The 19,917-nt window shown below is 42.1% G+C and overlaps 2 protein-coding genes across 21 annotated transcripts in view; both read right to left on the reverse strand.

Moving 5' to 3' along the window:
- Window positions 1–323: 323 nt before the first annotated feature.
- Window positions 324–13,263, reverse strand: MSMO1 (methylsterol monooxygenase 1). The gene is made up of 6 exons (XM_035111660.3): window positions 13,229–13,263; window positions 8,681–8,979; window positions 6,720–6,868; window positions 5,607–5,733; window positions 4,522–4,676; window positions 324–1,301 (listed from the first exon to the last, which is right to left on the reverse strand). Exons 2-6 carry the CDS (start codon window positions 8,933–8,935, stop codon window positions 1,094–1,096), a joined length of 894 nt encoding a protein of 297 aa, XP_034967551.2. The 5' UTR covers window positions 8,936–8,979; window positions 13,229–13,263; the 3' UTR covers window positions 324–1,093.
- A 3,113-nt stretch (window positions 13,264–16,376) lies between these two features.
- Window positions 16,377–19,917, reverse strand: part of KLHL2 (kelch like family member 2) — a 36,543-nt gene continuing 33,002 nt past the window's right edge. For all 20 annotated transcript variants that reach the window (XR_015947567.1, XR_015947566.1, XM_035111653.3 and 17 more), the window contains 2 exons: window positions 19,722–19,865; window positions 16,377–17,409 (listed from right to left, as the gene is read on the reverse strand). Coding sequence is in view for 18 of the 20 variants with exons in the window: in XM_035111653.3 (XP_034967544.3) it covers window positions 17,381–17,409; window positions 19,722–19,865 (173 nt within the window). In the remaining 2 variants the exon portion in view is untranslated. The remainder of the gene's footprint in view (window positions 17,410–19,721; window positions 19,866–19,917) is intronic.

Below are 19,917 nucleotides of genomic sequence, written 5' to 3' on the forward strand. Positions count from 1 at the left end.
GCTTTTAATGTTTAATAGATTATTGTGTTTTATTTTTCTGTTGGAAGCCGCCCAGAGTGGCTGGGGAAACCCAGCCAGATGGGTGGGGTATAAATAAATTATTATTATTATTATTATTATTATTATTATTATTATTATTATTATTTTTATGTGAGGGGTATGGCCAGGGGAGTGGGGAGAGCCCAGAGGGCCAAATGAAGAGGTCTGCAGAGGTACATTTGATCCCCAGGCCTAAGGTTCCTCATCCCTGATGTATATTCTCAAGCACTGTCAGCACCCTCATTTTCTGAATGTTATAAAGGAACAGGAAAATATAGCTCTAATTCCAATATATATATATATATCTATTTATTTGTTGCATGGTAAACATGAAAATGTCAGACTACCTTTACAATTTTTTTTGCCAACAACAAGTGCAAAATATAGCTATCATTCAGTAGTTTGCAAATATTTATTTATGAACATTAACTACATTGACACAGTTAGTTTGGTAAAAGAGAATAAAAATGCTCATCCCAACAGATTAAGAAGAAGGAGAAAAAAAGTTTCCTCTCTCAAATCTAATTTTTTTTCTAACACCAGACTAAGAAAGGTTTTTTTAAAGGAAACAACTATTAACATGTGCAAATACTCTTCTTCCGGTATTTTTGCTCCCAAGGAAGTTCTACTCAGCAGCTCATTAAACCAGTTTTTATGGGTATGCTTCAGAAGAAACGTAACTTCATATATCCAAATGCGTTACAAACAGTTTTATCCAACTCTAATGGAAACCTTATTCTTTTACAAACTTTGAATTCTAAATGGATACATTGTTCTTTACAAACATTCAAATTTGTGGCCTTCATCTTTAACCTTTACTTAAATATATATGCTTCACTTACGTATAAAATAGAAAATGCATTCATTTTAGGAAGATATGGTCATTTCCCCTAGCACACAGCTAGGGCTCAGCAGGCTTGTTCTTAGGCTCCAGTTAAAAGCATCACATAGTTTTGAATTTGCAGCGGGTGTTAAATCTTCCAGGCTTAACCAAAAGTTCATGGTAGTTATGTGCATTTGTCAGGTGCTCCCCCTTATATTTCTGCTGGGAAATTTATTTGGTCTTCTTTTCCACCATGCACCCTTGTTTCTCCAATTTCTCTTTGTAAGAATTGTACTGCCAGTCTGTACCAAACAGTTTATCCCACCACGTGAAGGTTGAAGCATAGTTGCCAATGAAGTTCATATGGTGGAAGTCATGGAAACGAGCCCCAGCATAGAAAGGCACCAAATGCAATGGATTCAGAGGAATGTCGTAGCCGCTAAGGAGAGAGAGAGAGAGAGATTTACAATACAGATACAGAAGACAATGCTCGCATTTCCATTCAAGTGAAGCATTGCTAAAATCAGAAGTAAGTCCCACTGAGTTTAATGGGGCTTACTCTCTTGTAAGTGGGTATAGGACTACAACCATAGACATTTACCAGTTTCCATATTAACTTGGTTGTAAAAGTTCATGGACTATTCAACTGGACAACATACTTCTGAAGCTGTAGAAGTAACGTCCGTCATGTGGTATTTAAAATATGTTTCTTACTTCTTTACTGATGATACATGCTATACAGTATACAGTGGTGCCTCGCTTAATGAATGCCCTGCTTAACGAAATTTCCGCTTAACGAAAGGTTTTTTCTAGCGGAGGTTGCCTCGCTAGATGAATTCTTTTTACAAAAAATTTGTCTAGCGAATCGCGGTTTCCCATAGGAATGCATTGAAATTCAATTAATGCGTTCCTATGGGCAATTTTTTTTAAAAAAAATTCAATGCATTCCTATGGGATTCGCTAGGCAAATTTTTCGTTATAAGAAAAGACCCGTGGAACGAATTAAATTCGTCTAGCGAGGCACCACTGTATACAGTCCCTGCAAGGAGGTCATGTAAATATCTCAGCATAAAGTGTCTACAACACTATGCCAAACAGAGGAACGAGATGGTTGAATAATGTGGGCTCTCTTGCTTGCTCTCTCACACACAGTCTGGATTCATAGCTAGATTTTGCTGGTAAAGTATTCAATGCATCAGGGGTGGCCAACCTATGGCCCTCCAAATGTTGTTGGATTACAGCTCCCATCAACCAAAAACTATGGTTAGATCACGGGTGTCAAACACAAGGCCCGGGGGCCAAATCCGGCCCGCCAGACCTCGTCATGTGGCCCGCCGAGCGCCCCAGCCAGTGGGCCCCAGCAGCGCGGGACCTTGCTGCTGAAGCGCTGCGCCGACAAAGCGCCGACAAACAGCTGGGGCCTGGAGGGGGGGTAGAAAGGCGGCCGGAGCAGCGCTGCGTGGAGCGCCCTGAGCCACAGCAGGAGAAGGAGGAGACAGCTTGCCGGGTCAGTGCCTAGCAGCGCCGCACGGAGAGTCCCAAGCCTCTGGGACGCAGCAGTGCTCTGTAGCACTTTGAATCCTCCTCCTCTTGCCACGGCTCGGTGCCTGGAAACGGCTGCTGCTGCTGAAGCACAGACAAAGCACCCAGCAGCGCCGCGTGGAGGAGGATTCAAAGTGCTACAGGGCACTGCTGCGTCCCAGAGGCTCGGGACTCTCCGTACGGCGCTGCCGGGCACTGACCCGGCAAGCCGCCTCCTCCTCCTCCTCCTCTTGCCTCACCTCCTCCTCCTCCTGCCGCGGCTCAGCCTCATGAACATGAGCTCAGCAGCGGCTCAGCCTCATGAACGTGCAACTCTGAGGCTTTACGCACATCTCCTAAAATGGACACCCGCTGCCTCACACTGCACGGGAAATGCTTTTTGCCCCTGGGTCCCTTCGCACTCTTTTCTGGCGCTGAATCAAGGCGGCGACCCCCCCTTCCCTTTCTTTCTTCCTCTCTCTCGTTCTTATTCTTTCTTTCCCTCTCCTTCCTTCCTTCTTTATCTGTCTTCTCTCCCTCTTTCTTTTTCTTTCCTTCTTTATTCCCTTCCTTCTTTCCTACTCTTCTTTCTCTCCCCTCTTTCCTTCCTCTCCCTCCTGCTCCCTCTTTCCTTCCTTCCTTCCTTCCTTCCTTCCTTCCTTCCTTCCTTCCTTCCTTCCTTCCGTCCTTCCCATCTTTCTTCCTCTCCCTCATTCTTATTCTTTCTTTCCCTCTCTACTTCCTTCCTTCCTTCTTTCTCCCTTTCCGCCTTCTCTCCCTCTTTCTTTTTCTTTCCTTCTTTATTCCCTTCCTTCTTTCCTACTCTTCTTTCTCTCCCCTCTTTCCTTCCTTCCTCTCTCCCTCCCACTCCCTCTTTCCTTCCTTCCTTCCTTCCTCCCTCCCTCCCCTCCCCTCCCTCTCCTCAGAAACATAGGATGCTGCTTTATACTTCTGGCCCTTAAACCCTGGAACCAGGAGAGCAGTTCCAGTGAGTCAACCTCAGCCAGTCCCTTTGGTGAAGGGTGGTGGCTCACTGGCAGAACATCTGTCCTGCATGCAGAAGGACCCCAGCATCTCCAGGTACCAGTAGCTCTGCAAAGCTCCTGCATGAAACCCTAGCGAGCCTCCACCACCCAGTGCAGTTACCAAAAATCATTTTTCAATAAATTGTACAATAATTGTACATTTGAATATCTACTTGCCATTATTCTGACTATGTTTCTGCTTTCAGAGCTAGTTATTACTTACATTATTACAAAAAAACAGTAATAATTGAATGCAGTGACAATAATTTATGATAATAAAGAGTGGACACATAGTCCTACAGATACAACTGGCCCTTTGAGGGTGACCAAACTGCTGGTGCGGCCCCCGATGAATTTGAGTTTGACACCCCTGGGTTAGATGTTCTCTCTAACCATAATTTGTTTCACTTGTTCAGACATCACAAGGAATTTTAATTAGCTTAACATTAAAAAAATTTCTATTTGTAAAATAAATAATAATAAATTTCTTTATCATTTAATCATTTATAGCCTGCCCATCTGGCTGGGTTGCCCCAGCCACTCTGTATCTATCTTTGACATGTGAAAATAGAGGGGAAGAGGGATCATGTGAGTCTAAGGCTCATTTAGGTAGCATAGTTTCCAGTTACATTTCATCATCTCTAGTTACATCTTAATCATACTTAATAGAGCAGCTTTTATGTGGAACTTAAGGTGACCCTCCATGCTCAAAGAATATCAAATTAATTTGTAACCTTGTCACTGGGAATCTGAAGACTAACTCATCTAAAGAATCATGTGCAGTAGAATCTTGTGTATGTTTATGCAAGCTCTACGAAAGTCACTGAAACTTACTCTAAGGTAGGTATGCACAGGATTTCAGTCATAAATTCATGCACTTAGAATAAGGACATTTAGAGGAAATCATGAATAGTTAATTTTTAATAGATTTTTTTATATAAAAAAATTCACTTGTCTAGATTTTACTTGGTGACTTTGGGTGGTATTCAACAAAGTGTTACATAGAGTACACCTAGATGACTAATTTAGGTCTATTACTATGTCTACCCCAAGTAACACCACCCTCTATATTTCTGATGAATATGACCAGACTGAACAGTGAAAGTAGATTACCTGTGGACGTCAATGGTCTCCAGCAAGCGACATACCACCCATGCCCACAGAAGAATCACGTGATTGCAAAACACCATTATTCCAATGAAAAACCCAGTTCCAAGGATAAGGGTTTCTAGAGGGTGTGCATATTCAGCTTGCATTCCAAATGGAGCCTATAAAAGGAAGGGGGGAAAGAATGTTCTTTTGTATGCCAAGACATAAATATATGGCTAATCTGAAATGTATGTTTCCTGCATAGCCAGGTTGTTCTAGCAGAATTCTTCCCCTCTCGCACTCAGATCCTGGTTTTACTGTTACATACAAGTAACAGAGGAATGAGTGAACTGAGTTAAGCTCCACTCCAACTCTTTATTACTACAAATTCAAGACTGCCCCTGAAACACTATAATTTCTCATATGTAGCTTATATGATAACTTTACGGTGATGCTTTCCTCACCTTCAGATCCCCCTGAAGAGGTTTTTCTGAGTCTCTAGTCTATGCTCCCTACTGTTATTTCAGTAATAGAAGCTAGCTATTCAAAAAAGCAATTGGAGGGTGGTTGTTAGGGAAACCATCCAATGTAGGTTGAAACCTTACAGGTGGGCTTTAGCTCAGTAGTACAATACACTGATGCAGAAGGAACAAAGTTCAGTCACTGGTCTCTCTGTTTAATAGGACCCCGGGCAAGTCAGGAGACTCTGAAGAATTGCTGCTGCTCAGACTTTACTACACATATACTAGGTCAGAGTGGGTTATGTTCCTAACCTATCTAACCATTATCAGAATAACAGACAGAGATCATTTGTAGGAAAACCAGCTGAAGGGTTTTTTGTCTTTTGTAGCCAGCCATTGGTGGGCAAGAAGTTAGACATATTCAGAGCACAGCATTTAAAACGGCAAACTATTTTGAGCGATCACTTTCAAAGTCTGTCTAACTATAGCAATACTAAACTCTTGATGAAAACAGTTTGCTAAGCGTGCTGTTTTCTCTTCTCCCTTTTTACAAAAAGAATAGCTAATGCATGCCTAGTGCTTTTATATGCTCACGGCATTACAACATTAACTATGTAACATTCACCAAGAATTTAAGGCAGTACATACCACAAACTCATGATGCACTTTGTGGATGTATTTGTATATTCTCTTGTGATGCAGCAGCCTATGCAGAAAATAATGCCAGGCATCCTCAATCACAGCACATCCAAAACATTGAGAAAGTAGCGCATACCTTTGGGGGGGCGGCAGGGAAAGAGAATCATTTGTTAGGACAGGTACAATAGATTAGGACACCCTGTCTCCCAACCTAATTTTTGCTTTTGCAGTTCTATATCTGACTATAAAACCAGTTTTGCTGTTGGAGAAACATATTATCCAATAGCTTGCAAGGGCAGCAATCTACAAAGAATTGGCAAAAGTATATTTTACCATACACAGAACCTTCGTACACAACATCTTTATTATTCAAGCTTTTCTTATGCACACCCCACTCTGCAATATAGGGAGGATAAGAGTGGCTTAAGAGACTACATTGTACACAAACACCGCTGTTGTGTATAATGCAATACACAAGGTTGTGTTGTGTGTCAAGCACCATTAATCTTATAATATATAAATTGTTATAGCTGTGACCTACTTTGTATTGAGCATAAGATTAATGATAATAATGTTCAATACAAAGTAGGTCACAGCTATAGCAATTTTTAAAGACCCATAAAGAAGGCATGCAAGTAGAAACCAAGCTACCATGTACAATAGATAAGTTGGCTGTGTTGCAGTCTGTGATATGGGGATAAAAATATAGCCTACGTTGTAACATATGGGAAGATTCATAGTTGCTGGTGAGATATTTTGCTACTTCCCCCCCCCTAAGGAATTTGTGAGAAATGTTTCAAATACAATATAGATGGGGGAAAGGGGTACCGTATAGTGTATTCTGTTTACTAATGAATGAAATAATGCAAGTTGGAATTGTCAACTCTCGTGACATTGCTGGAAGCACATCAATTGTAATTTGTAATGATAAGAATGCTTTATAGGGAAAGTTCAGCTTGAAAATGACTGAATACTAGAAACTTATTATTTTTCTGTGCAGAACTTTCAGCAATCTTCCATATGCTGAAATGTAGTGCTTGATCATAACAGGATTTGAGAAACACTTCATTTACTGAAGTACTTAACTGCACAGAGCTGTTTAAGTGAACTCCATCTACTTACCATCTTGGCATGCTTTCCCAGTCATAAGGAATATTAAAATATTCTGTGAAGTAATAGGTACCAAGTATCAGAGGAAACTGAATACAAAAGTGATTGAACATAAGTGTCTTGAAACACTTCCATTGCCTTTCCCAGGTTTCTGGCTTATCCTGTAAACAAGAAATAAAAGTATTTTATAAATAGAAGTAGAATATTCCAATGATATTACTGAAGATGTGATATGTGGGAAGAAGTACTAAATTAATAGTACGTCATATTATAGTAGAAGAATACCTAAATTAAAGGTAATGGAATATCAGCTTTGTCTTATCTGACACAGTTTCAACTGATATTGCCCCAAAATGCAGCAACGCTGCTGCCTGGGATTATCAATGTTTCCATTAATATCAGATATACATTTCAATGTTGATTCCCTGTCAATTATCATCCTACTCCAGGTGTACTTGGGGTAAGGTGAGAGATAAATATTAAAGTAGTGTCAGAATGCTTAGATTTTTGTCTTTCAGCCCGGGAACAGTACTGCCATTTGGTCTGAATTTATTGTTAATGACTCAACATTACAAATGCTATTTTCAGGTCAAAAGGAAGCAGTTATGGGATGCATAGATCACAGCATCTATGGCATCAGAGCAGGGATGAGTAACCTGTGACCTTCCAAAGGTTGTTGAACTCCAAATTCTGTCAGCCCCATAGTCAGGAATGAGCGGAGCTCATATATCTGGAGGGCCACAGGTTTCCCCACCCCTGAATTAGTTTGGAGCCTGTACATTGTTTCAATAAGGCTGCAGGAAATCAGCACAGTAAAGTAATCATGGTTTTATAACAGACTTCTGGGCCCCCGATCTCATTAGGAAGCAGGATACTATGTTCTATCTACCTTTTTTTAGTAGAAACTGGATTGAGAAGGCACCAGAATTCTATACAGTACAAACTTCACTGACTTAGTATTCAATATTGCAATACACCAAGCTTTATACCATTCAGGTATCAGGGTCTACTTCACTAAAGTGAATTTCACAGACACGGTTACTATTAAAAACAACAAGAGTGCTCAGGGCTGATGCCATATACAGGGGCCATGTTCTAGCTTAGTGACAGATGGCCTGAAGCTTTGCAGACTGCTCCAACTCCCATCAGCCCCTGCCAGCATTGCCAATGGTCAGAGATGACAGGACAATTTGGAGGACCACTGGTTCCCACCTGTGTTCTAGCCACTCTACAGCTTCTGTGGGGAAATTAGCAACCGTACAAGGTTATCTCCTTTCTTCATTTACTAGCTGAACAATGCAATCCTATCCATTGCTTAAGATAGAATCCTACACCAACTTACCTGTGAGTAAGCCACAGTGAGAATTACATCTGAGCAACTGTCACTGTGGCTTACTCACAGGTAAGTCTGTGTAGGGTTCCAGCTTAAATACATTTTTAACATTACCTCTTGTCCTTTGGGGTAGTGTGCAGGATAACAGCAAACATCTAGCAAATAATACTGTTGGCAAACTTGTTCAGACGTTCCACTTTCTACAATAACATATCAAAACATATACAAACACCCTTTCTATATGAAAGCTTGAAAGTTTGAGGCCAGACTGGCAAGGTCCTTTGCCTCGTGCTTCTCAACAGCACCACCAAGAATTCAGATTGGAAGTCAGCAATACGTACTCACAGATAGCTAAACTAAATATTTATATTAAAAATTATCCAAAATATGCACAATAATTATACAATCACATAAATAGGTGTAAATTGTTCCATGTTCGTTATAAAAGCAGAGTAGAGCATAAGATTGGTTTTCTTCTATCCTCTGAAAGAGGCTGCTCACAAAAATGTCACCAGTCACAAGCTGGCAGAATATGGGAAGTGAACTCATGATCTGGGGAGCTCCAAAATTATGCCACTTGTTGGAGCCATGTATGACACCAGAGCTGGAATTTTTCATATTAGACAACACTCCATCTTACCTGTTGTATTTTATACTTTTGCATGTAAGGTATAAACTGAAAGATAAATCCAGGCACACATATTAAAAAGTAGGAAAGTTCATGAATGAGAAGTGATCCCCAGGTTGCAATCTGGTATTTGGTGTAGTTATTCAGCATATATGTCCAAGCATTTTTAAATGGCTGTTGTAGCGGGTTCTCAGGCAAGAAAGAGTCTATATATTCTACAGCCAGGTAAGCAGAATTCAGTATGCCAACACTGTTGTTAGTTGCCATCGTTCAGTTCTGGAACATCACACCTGTAGCTTCTCTGCAGGATTCTAGGAACAGCAAATAGACATCATTGTAAAGACACCATAACCAAAATGATGTTAGCCAGCAACACAGTGTGTAGCTGTTGACTTGCATAAAAATAGTAGGGGACAAGATCTATCCCAGGGGTCAGCAACCTTTTTCAGCCGTGGGCCGGTCCACTGTCCCTCAGACCATGTGGTGAGCCGGACTATTTTTTTTTGGGGGGGGGGGAATGAACAAATTCCTATGCCCCACAAATAACCCAGAGATACATTTTAAACAAAAGCACACATTCTACTCATGTAAAAACACTAGGCAGGCCATACAAATAACCCAGAGATGCATTTTAAAGAAAAGGACACATTCTACTCATGTAAAAACACGCTGATCCCCGGACCGTCCATGGGCCGGATTTAGAAGGTGATTGGGCCGCATCCAGCCCATGGGCCTGAGGTTGCCTACCCCTGATCTATCCATTTCCATACTAGACAACTGAGTTAAACAGACGTCGTTGCTTGTACCTAATTCATACCTGCTTGCACTGTATACATTGACAGAATCTCCTCTCCCGCCTGACATGAAGGAAATGTGCTGCTGCTTAATTAGGATGCCTTGGCCATAAACTGATTGATCATACTGGATCATGTTACATAATAAAAAGTAAATTGAAAGCCCTGCATAAAACTACCAGAATTTACTGTACCTTGAAAGAGCATCCAAGGATTAACTATGAAAACATTACAGTGGTACCTTGTGTTACGTACAATCCCCCTTACAAATGCTGTGGATTATGCGCTCCGCTAACCCGGAAGTAGATGCCCCTTTTTGTGACCTTTGCCCGGGATGCAAGCGGAAGTCGCGCTCCGGCAGCACGGCAGGCGCCATTAAGGGAAAGCGCGCCTCATGTTACGAGCGGTTTCGGGTTACAAACGAACCTCTGGAACGGATTAAGTACGTAACACGAGGTACCACTGTATCATCTTTCCCTTCCTGACTTGAACAAAGGACAGGTGCCAATGTTTACGTAGCAATTTCAGTCCAAACCAATTCTTACCTATATGGCATTGCTATTGCATCAGATTGAACAAAGTTTCTATAAGTGTTCAATATAGGAGGTATAAAATCAAATTACATGCATTTTTGTCTATTGTTCTTTGACAGTAGCATCAGTAATAAAAGAAAATGGAATGAGTGTAGCCTACTTGTGGTGCAGGTTCTTGGCTCCACGTTTTGGCATCTCTACTTAAAAGGATCAGTTAGAGGCTCTGTGAAAGGCCTCTGACTCTTGAGAACAGCTGCCAGTCAGCAGACAATACTGGGCTAGATGTTCTCTCAGATAAGAGTGCAACAATTATGCACGGATTATTGCACACACTTAATTAATTTTGTGGGTCTGCTCCTTCCACCTGGCAATAGGGCCCTCTGGTTGCATTTTCCAATTTGAACCACTCATATTTTTTGTTATAATTTTATCTTATTTTACCTTCTCTTTTCCCCTTTGTTGTTTTCCATGAACTATAGATGTAATGAATAAGGATGCTTAAAACTCTCTTGTATGTATGTATGTATGTATGTATGTATGTATACGGTATTGTTTGGAAAATAAAATAAAATAGCACAACATGAACCAGCCTAGAATTTTAAGCTAACTACTCTGGGGAAGCTTTGCTCTTCTGGTCTGAAGAGCTGTGTACAAAGCCCTGATAAATAATTGGACCTCAGGGTATGGCAAGAGAATGAATCAACAGAGGGCACAGCCAAGTTTCACAGATTACTCTCCACCACACATTTCATACTCTAGTGGAATCAAGAGATAGAACCCAGGATGGGGTTATGCAGATAGAGGTGGGGTGGTAACTCTTAATAAGGAGGAATTAAATGCTGTGTTCTTCTAATTATTCAGTCAGAGCAAGAATTTAGGCTTGCCAGATGGAACAATCCTGACCCTCCACAGTAGACTGGGGGAGGCAGTGGGTACTATTGTACTAGCTACTTGCACTTGCTTCTGCTAGTGTGTCAGGTTACCTGAATATGCCCTTGAGTAATTAAGTCCCTCCCCATTTTCTCTAATCGGAACACAATTTTTAAATGAAGGAGTGACTGGGATAGTCAAGACTATCACTGTAAGAACTACCGTAAGTAAGTCAGAGGGATTGTCTTCAGATTCTGTTGGGAGTCTCAGCTCTGATCAGCTGTACCGAGCATGGCCAATGGTCAAAGATGACAGGAGTTGCAGTCCAGCAACATTTAGAAAACCAGAGGCTAGCCATCCCCAATATGTGTGAAAATCAACTAACATTAAGAGTGCCACACCAACAGAATCCCAATCCCAGCTCGGCAGTCAAACTGAGTGACTGCATGCTACGGTACCTGAGCAGAGGGATGAAATCCTTATAATGGCTACTCTGCCTTTCTGTACCTCAGGGCTTACTATGCGCTGGACTTGATACTCAGGTGAATCTATTTGGAGGAAGTTTATACCCTCTTTGTCCAGCCAGGTCTCAGATATACAGACTAGACTGGCATGTTACTAAAATCTGAAATGATTGAGGTTTATTATTTATTTATTGCACACTTTTTTTACACAAAAAGTAAACTCAAAGAGAATTGCAATGTATCAAATAACTTACGCAATCAATCTGCTATAATTATGCACATTTCAACATCCTAACAGAATCAGTAATCTATTCGTCTACTCATATTACAAGTTAAAGGGAGTGGTGCTATGGTCTAATCCACTGAGTCTCTTGGGCTTGCTGATCGGAACGTTGCTCTGTCCCAGCTTCTGCCAACCTAGCACTTCGAAAGCATGCCAGTGCAAGTATATAAATAGGTACTGCTGCAGCAGGAAGGTAAATGGCGTTTCTGTGCGCTCTGGTTTCCGTCACAGTGTTCCACTGCACCAGAAGCGGTTTAGTCATGCTGGCCACGTGACCCAGAAAGCTGTCTGTGGACAAATGCCGGTTCCCTCGGACTGAAAGCGAGATGAGCGCCGCAACCCCATAGTCGCCTTTGACTGGACTTAACTGTCCAGGGGTCCTTTACCTTTTTGTTATTACAAGTTAAAAGAGATAAGATAGCTCCACCTGCAAGTTCGCTTTCTAACAGCACAACTCAATAGGGAAAAGTAATGGGGAGGCATGAAAAGCAAGCACTGATGCAGCTATTCCTTTACTGGCAGACAGAAGGGGCCAGGCTGGCCTTCCTCTTGGTCTTCCTAGTTGCCCTGTGTACCCCTGCTGGTGGCAGAGGCCAGAGCATGCCACCCACTGGTTCCTGTACAACGCAGGACTATGACTGAAACCAGATACACCCTAGCTCTGTGAAGCAAGACTTAAGCATGCAAAATGATGAAACCTTATAGCACAATCTCAAGGATTTTTACTCCGCAGCACATTTATCAAATTAAACTGGGCTAATGCTGTAGGACTCAGTCAGTGTGATACAGTGGCTCGAGTGTCAGACTAGGCCATGGGAGTCCCGTGTTCAACTCTCTGCTCAGCCACAAAGTACATTTGATGTTCTCGGTCTAGTCTTTGTATTTTACTTATTATACCGTAAATTTTATACACTGCTTAATTGTAGGGGGGAGCCACAAAAGTGGTATCCCACTATCCACCCTAACCCACCTATCTCAAAGTTTGGTTAGGAACAAGTTGTAGGAGGAGAATGCCTTCAGCTCCTTGGAGAAGAGCCAGTAAATAATATTGTGGTTACATTCTTAAAACATGCTACCTCATCCGTCTTAAAAGTTGTCAAGTTACATAAAAACTAGACAGTCCATCCCTCAGGCCTAGCCAAGCTCATCAACCCCAACAAACAAATAATATAAACTTTAGAATTTCACGCCATGGTTTGCTTTCTTGTTATACCAGGCAAGCAGCACTAGGCGAATCAAAACAGCGATCCAAAACAGGCACCAGTAGAAAGATATGCCTTCTCCTATAACTCACCTGGGCCAAATAACAACAACGAATTTAAAATTAAAATAAAAAATGCATCTGGCGAACCCTGAACTTCGGCTTTTGTCTCTGAGAGAGAAGTCGGTGAGGGGGAGAGAAATAAAACGGAAAGCCGCAAAATAACAGGCTGAGCGGCCAAGAAATGAATATTTTGGTGCCCATAAACAAAATGTAAAGGGGCTGCGTTTGTCGCCTTTTTCGGGTGGGGGGAGTCTCCAAATGCAGCAAATGAAGAGAGCACCCCCTCCTTCCCTAAAACAACCCCCACCTCGCCCCCGAAGGCGCCTCCGCCGCCCGCTCTCCATCCTCTTACCTGTTCCGAAGGATGCAGCAGTTGTGTCTACCGACGTTCCGCGACAAGCGCCAGGCTCTCTCCGCGCCGGGTCCTCAAATACGCCTCCTCCATTGGCCGAGGAGGAAAAGCCCCCTCCCCCGCCGCGATTGGTTGTCGCGCGAGAGGTCGCGGCCGTCAGGCGTGCGCCGAGCTGGTCTCGGCAGGCTGCCATTGGGTGGCGGGATGGAGTGAGATCGTCAGATCTCGTCGGCCGGCCAATGGGACGAGGCGCCAGTTCACTGACGAAGAGAAGGGAGAGGAGCGAGATGGGTGGATTGAGGGGACGCGGGGCGGAAGGTAGCCATGGAAACCGCAGGGCGGCTGCACGTTCACCTGCTTCTCCTAATATCGAAGGGAGCGGTCGGTCGGAGGATCGCAGCCTCTGTTCATGGGGTTTACTTCCAAGGGCATAAGACGGCAGCTTTCCTATGCAGCTTCGCTCCCCTGCCTCGCACTCCAAAATAAACCCAGAAGTAATGTTTGGTATTGTTTTTAGTTCATACAACTCCCCCTCCTTTTGCTGGAGAAAAATTCAGATTATTTTTTTAATGGTCCATGCGGAATCGATTTCACGTTTCCCTTTTTTAAAACTGTCCATTTCATTGCTGAGACAAAATCAAAAAAAATTCCTTCCAGTAGCACCTTAGACACCAGCTAAGTTTGTCATTGGTATGAGCTTTCGTGTGCATGCACACTTCTTCAGATATCTGAAGAATGGTATCTGAAGAAGCGTGCGTGCACACGAAAGCTCATACGGCAGACCAACACAGCTACCGGTACCTACCTGTAACATTTCATTGCTGTAACCCAGCCCATAATCCTGAAGCCCATAGGTGGTTTGGTTCCTCTTGGCAATGCTGGATTTATGTACAAGCTAAAGAAGCTATAGCTTAGGGCCCCACTCTCTTAGGGCCCCCCCAAAAAATCAAAGGAGAAAAAATGTGTATGTACATTTCCAAAATATAAAAAACAAATAAAATAAAACCTTCATACAGCAACAGTGTTTCGTGTTGTGTAGGCTCCTATAATGTAAGTAATGGGCCCCACCTGCTAGCCTGCTCCCTAACATATCACATATCACATATAAAGGGCCCCATTACCTTAAGTACCTTAGGGCCTCATGAAACCTAAATCCGGCCCTGCCTCTTGGAGCTTGGTCCTAAGTAAGTGCTTCGGATTGCAGCCGTTCTTGTTCAACAGCAAACACAAGTTTGGTTACCTTATTCTCTGCTTCAGGCAAGGAATCTACTGCTAGCTTCCACATGCAATCAGTGAGGCCAGCAACTGTGGCATTTATATACAGTACAGTGGTACCTCGCTAGAAGAATTTAATTCGTTCCGACGGTCAATTCGTCCTATGAAAAATTCGTCTTGCGAGGCACCATTTCCCATAGGAATGCCTATGGGCTCCGGGGGACTGGCGGCAGTGGCGGCGCTTGCTCGCTTGGCTCGTGGAAGGCAGACAGGCAGGCAGCAACAGCCCCGGAGCCTTTTTTGTCTGGTAGTTTACCTGTTAATGTTAGATTGCCAGGGAGCCTGGCCATGCTAATTACTTAGTTCCTGAGCCAGGACACAGGCTTCCAGGCTTACCCTATTCACACCCCAAATGTGCCCTTAAGGCAGTATTTGTGAGCACAGAGACAATAGGGAGGTTTTTCATTTCCTCCTTCCTTGCAGAGAAACATTTGGTCAGTCTGAGGGTCAACATGGTTTCAGGACTGTCTTCCTGTACTGCAGGGGTTCCCCAAACTAAGGCCCGGGAAAACCTGTCCCAAGTGTATTGTCACTGAAGGGTTAACATCCTCACATCCTCCCTTATCTTCTATTGGACAAGGTAGTAAAACTGCCAGCACCACAGCATAGAATAATGCAGTTCAGTGATGTGGTAAACAGCTCAGAGGTATTTCACTTGGGAAACCAGTTTGACAGAGACAGAATGCTTCTTGATTTTAAAACAGACTCATTTGGAGTGCTCTTAAGGGACTAGCATTTTCTCTGACATCTAGTTTTCTCTGAAGGGTGGGCTTGCACGTAGATAAGGAGAAACATTCAAACATGAGCTTGTAAGTGGTACAGCCCAGAAACAGTTTACCTCCCTCTAAGAATCAGGCTAAAGAGGAGCCATTATTTCATATAACATATGCTTAAGTTACAGACTGCAATAACTAGTATATCAAGTAGTGAGCACTTTTCCTTTTAACACATTTCTCCCCCCAAAAAAATTTTTTGGTGTGGAATCTGGTTATCACTGGTCATTAGGCATGGTAGCAACCCAGAACCTTCATGTGCAGCTGTTTCACATGGCCAAGATTTCAGATGGTGTAGCTCTCATAGCAAGCTACACATACTGACATACGCATTTCTACGCAACTTAAAGGTCTAGGAGTCCTGTTATATTTTGCATTTCGTCTCCCTATTTATACCCTTTCCTGTTTGTGAGGTCCCCATATGCATGTGGCTGACTATTTTAGGAAAGAGTGCAGTAACGGCTAGACACCTTTGGGTCTGATCAAGTAATAAACATTGGAACGTACCAAAATCTACCATACTGCTTCAACGTTCTTCCCTACCATCTTATATAAAAAACATCTTAATCAAATACCAATTTTATTCCCCCCCCCAATATATCCACAACATTCCTAAACAGCTTGTTGTTTCACTCCCTGGCTGTTAGTTGGAAGTTCCTAATGTTCAAAGTAATTTTAATTTTTTAATCAACATTGCTCATTGTGAACATTAAGTACCATACTTAAGAATGGTCAGCATGTTTTGCTCCAACCAAACCATACTCAGTTCATCCAATCTGTCTTCCCAGACAGTTGTGAAACAAAAAATATATGTCTTGCTGAAGAGGAACGTATTTCATCACTTTTACTTACAGGTAGGTAGCTGTGTTGGTCTGTCGTAGTCGAAACAAAATTAAAAAATTCCTTCCCGTAGCACCTTAGAGACCAACTAAGTTTGTCATTGGTATGAGCTTTTATGTGCATGCACACTTGTTTCAGTGTATCTGAAGAAGTGTGCATGCACACGAAAGCTCATACCAATGACAAACTTAGTTGGTCTCTAAGGTGCTACGGGGAGGAATTTTTTTACATCACTTTTACATTAAATATAAGTCCCAAACTTTAGGAAAAACAAATATGCAAAGTTTTATTAAAAGAAACAAAGTCAAAATGACAATAGTTTTGGTCATATTTAAAGCATCCAGGAATTGTTTGTTTACAAACATTTTCACATACAGGAAGTACATAATTAATAGCAGCTAGTTACACAGGAATAGTTTTAAATGCCATGCAAATAAAACAGAGCTCCATACATTCATTATAAACCTGCCATTATGCCCATGCCAAGTATTAACCCTTATGACACAGTTAAGAGAGATACATCAAAACATAACAAAAGAGATCTTGTAAAACAGAGATCACCAATACATTAGTTTAAAACATTTTGGCATTACACTTGTTTCATGAGCACTGTATTGTATGTTTTCTGTGGCATTTGTTAAAGCATTGGTAAATATCAAAATATACACCTCTGTTTTACAACATAGTACTGGCAAACTTCAAAGTTCCGTGCAGATTATAAATAGTATCATCAAGTTCCAAACAAGTATAAAGAAAGTCTACTTACACACACACTTAAATATGCACACAATTGTAATGTAACCAAAGATGATTTATAAAAGCATCCAGATTCTTGTGCCAGCTTGTAGTACTGAGCTGGGATTCAATATTCCTCCAAAAACCAGCAGTTAATGGATATATTTTTTTTCTTTGGAAAAAAGACACCAGGGCACACTATCTTTTACTTTTAAAAAAATCCATAGTCAACCATGAGACACATGATTGGTCCTTAAGGAATTTTGTCCAGAAACCCAGCAAATACAAATTGTAGTCAACACAGCCAGATACATCTCAGTCAGATGCAGCTTTACATCAAATAATGCTACACATTGCTTCAAACTGGAATAATCTTCATTTTCATCCTTAATTGTCGCAGGCCACAGCTTCCAACATGCCTCAATGTGCTACAAGTAAAGAAGTGTCTTGATGCTCAATCACTTCGACATCACTTGTTAAAGCTTGCTTCTAGTGCATAATCAAGGTAGGGAGAAATCTTTGCACCAACTCACAATGGCTTGTCAATAATTGTAACACCTACAGAGAGAGAGAGAGAGAGAGAAAGCAGGACTTGAACTCTTATTCAGAGAAACATTCCTGTATGGTTGTTCTAAAACTAACTCACTTTTGTGTTCAAAGCACTTCATGTACATTATCTTGTTAAAACAGCCATGTAAAAATAAAGTGAATTATCCCATATACAGCAGGTGGAAAGCTGAGGCTGAAAGGGGAGTAAGTGGTCTAAGTCAACTGTGCAACTATGAACCAAAGTTTTAAAATGAGAGTAGCTGCCATCTTACACCAGCAAACTATGAGAAATCGCTGTTTTATACCAATTGGTCTCTTCTCCGCCCCCACCCACCCCCTTTCAAAAGTTGGACCAGACTATTGAAAAGTGATCATGAATTTAGCATACTTGTAGAAAAGGATAGCCCTAGCATCAGATAGAGAACCATGATAATAGTTGGCTAACAAAACTGTTTACTGACTATACTACAACATTTACATCACTAGTATATGTTGAAATAAGCTAGTCCAGGGATGGGGGACCACAAGAACACAGACCAGGTTTGGCTCACCAAACCTCCCCATTTGGCCCAGTGTGGCAGTTTCCCCCTATACCACACACACCTGCCCCATTCCTGACACCCACATCATACAGTGATTTCAGGTGTGGGGCAGGTAGAGATGTGACTGGATTCGGCGGCTAGAAAGCAGGATTGATCCAAGAGTGGAGTTATGGAGTTTTGCTTCACATACATACTTTCCTCTGAAACTAAAATATTTTCCTTGAAGGGGGCTTTATTTGCTGTGCTTTTTGCTGTAGTTGGTCTTGGGCTATGATTATCTTTTAGTTCTAGGCTGGATGTCTGCTTATTTGCTATCTGTACTTATTGTGCTTCGTTCACCAAATTAAGATGAGTACAATTTACATTAAAACCGTAAAAAAGGCATCAGAAAACCACCAACGGAAAAGTTACAAAAAAAACAGCAGCACAGAACAGCAGATCATAGGAAAGTAGAAGGGAAGACACCTACTCGGCGTGATTTTCTAGAAAAACAGGTGCCGGAACTCACCATGAACACCTCCCTCATTCTCTTAGAATGGCAATAACGCCCACCTGAGCGGTGCTGGAACTGAGTTCCGGGGAGTTCCAGCTGAAACAAAGCCCTGCATCTAGTCAACTAAAGGCCTGGGTGAAGAGGTGCGTGAACAAACTCAGAGGGGAAGTCATTCGACAACCTGGGAGCCACCACAGAGAAGGTCTCCTCGTCCCACCGCCCCTCAAACCATATTTTGGCAGCACTGCCAACATGACTCCCCACACTGATCACAACACTTAGGCAAGCTGATGTGGGAGGAAGTGCTCCTTCAGGTATTTGGAGCCCAGGTCATTTAAGCATTTAGCAAATGGGAAACCAGTGCAGATCTTTCAAAACTGGTATAAAACAAGTCAGGCCAGACACTCAACAGTAGCCTTGCTGCTGCATTCTGCATTAATTGCGTCATCTGAACAGTCTTCAAGGGCAGCCCCACAAAGAACATATCGCTAGTCTAATCTGGAAGTTATCAAAGCATACGTTACTATGGCCAAAGAATCCCCTTCCAAGTGGGACTGTAGCTGGAGAACCAGCTAGAACTGGAAATAGGTATTCCTAGCCATCGAAGCGAACTGTGTCTCAAGTGACAGTGATGGATCAAGGAGTCGCCCCCCCCCCCCAAATGCACATTTTACTTCCCGGGGAATGCAACTCCTTCCAGAACTGGCCATCTCCCTATGTTCTACACTTGAGAACCTGCAGCACCTGAATTTTGCCTGGATTAAGTTTCAGTTTAGTAGTCCCCATCCAGACTACCATCATCTTCATGCAACCGACAAGCACCTGAACTGCTTATCCCGATTCAGAGGCAACAGAGAGATAGATCTGGTTGCCACCTAACTCCACATCGCCTTAATACATCTCCCAGTGGATTTCTATAGGTGTTCAAAAGCATCTATAACTAATCCTCTTTGTATGGATTTTGTTTCATTATTTCTGGTTTATTCACATTTGATCTGTGATGACATTGTCTTATATACTGTTTTTTATGGAAGCCGCACTCAGAAATCTTTGACTCTTTAAAAGGTGACATATACATATTTTAAATGAGCAGATATAAAGATGAGAGCTTGGTTTTCACCGCATACCGACGCTATCTGTGTTTAATTCCATTTATATCCCATCCATCCTCCAAGAGCTTCTAGACCCATTCACATAATACACGCTCACTGAGGGAACATAATGAAGTCCACCTGCCCCTTCACTAAAGGGAGAAGACTCCTCCTTTTGAACTTATTCATTATTACCTGCATAGCTTCTTCCTGTACTCATACATGACGATACCACCGTCCACTTATCTGTTGTAGGGTTATAATATTCCACTGTTGCCAAGTTACAGGAACCATCATCTCCTCCAACTACATATAAGAGCCCATTGACAGCACAAACCCCTAATAAAAAGCAGGAAAAAAGTGTGGTTTCTTAGCTCACCAGGCCACATTT

The sequence above is a fragment of the Zootoca vivipara genome, chromosome Z1 (assembly GCF_965207765.1).
Source record: "Zootoca vivipara chromosome Z1, rZooViv2.hap1.1, whole genome shotgun sequence".
Taxonomy (NCBI): domain Eukaryota; kingdom Metazoa; phylum Chordata; class Lepidosauria; order Squamata; family Lacertidae; genus Zootoca; species Zootoca vivipara.

Bases quoted from the DNA above. Each gene is read 5' to 3' on its own strand.
- MSMO1 (XM_035111660.3), bottom strand. From the start codon at position 8,935: ATGGCAACTAACAACAGTGTTGGCATACTGAATTCTGCTTACCTGGCT. The intron at 6,869-8,680 runs GTAAGATGGAGT...TCTTGTTTACAG, and splicing joins AAAAGTATAAAATACAACAG to GATAAGCCAGAAACCTGGGA. The intron at 4,677-5,606 runs GTATGTACTGCC...TTCCTTTTATAG, and splicing joins AAGTGCATCATGAGTTTGTG to GCTCCATTTGGAATGCAAGC.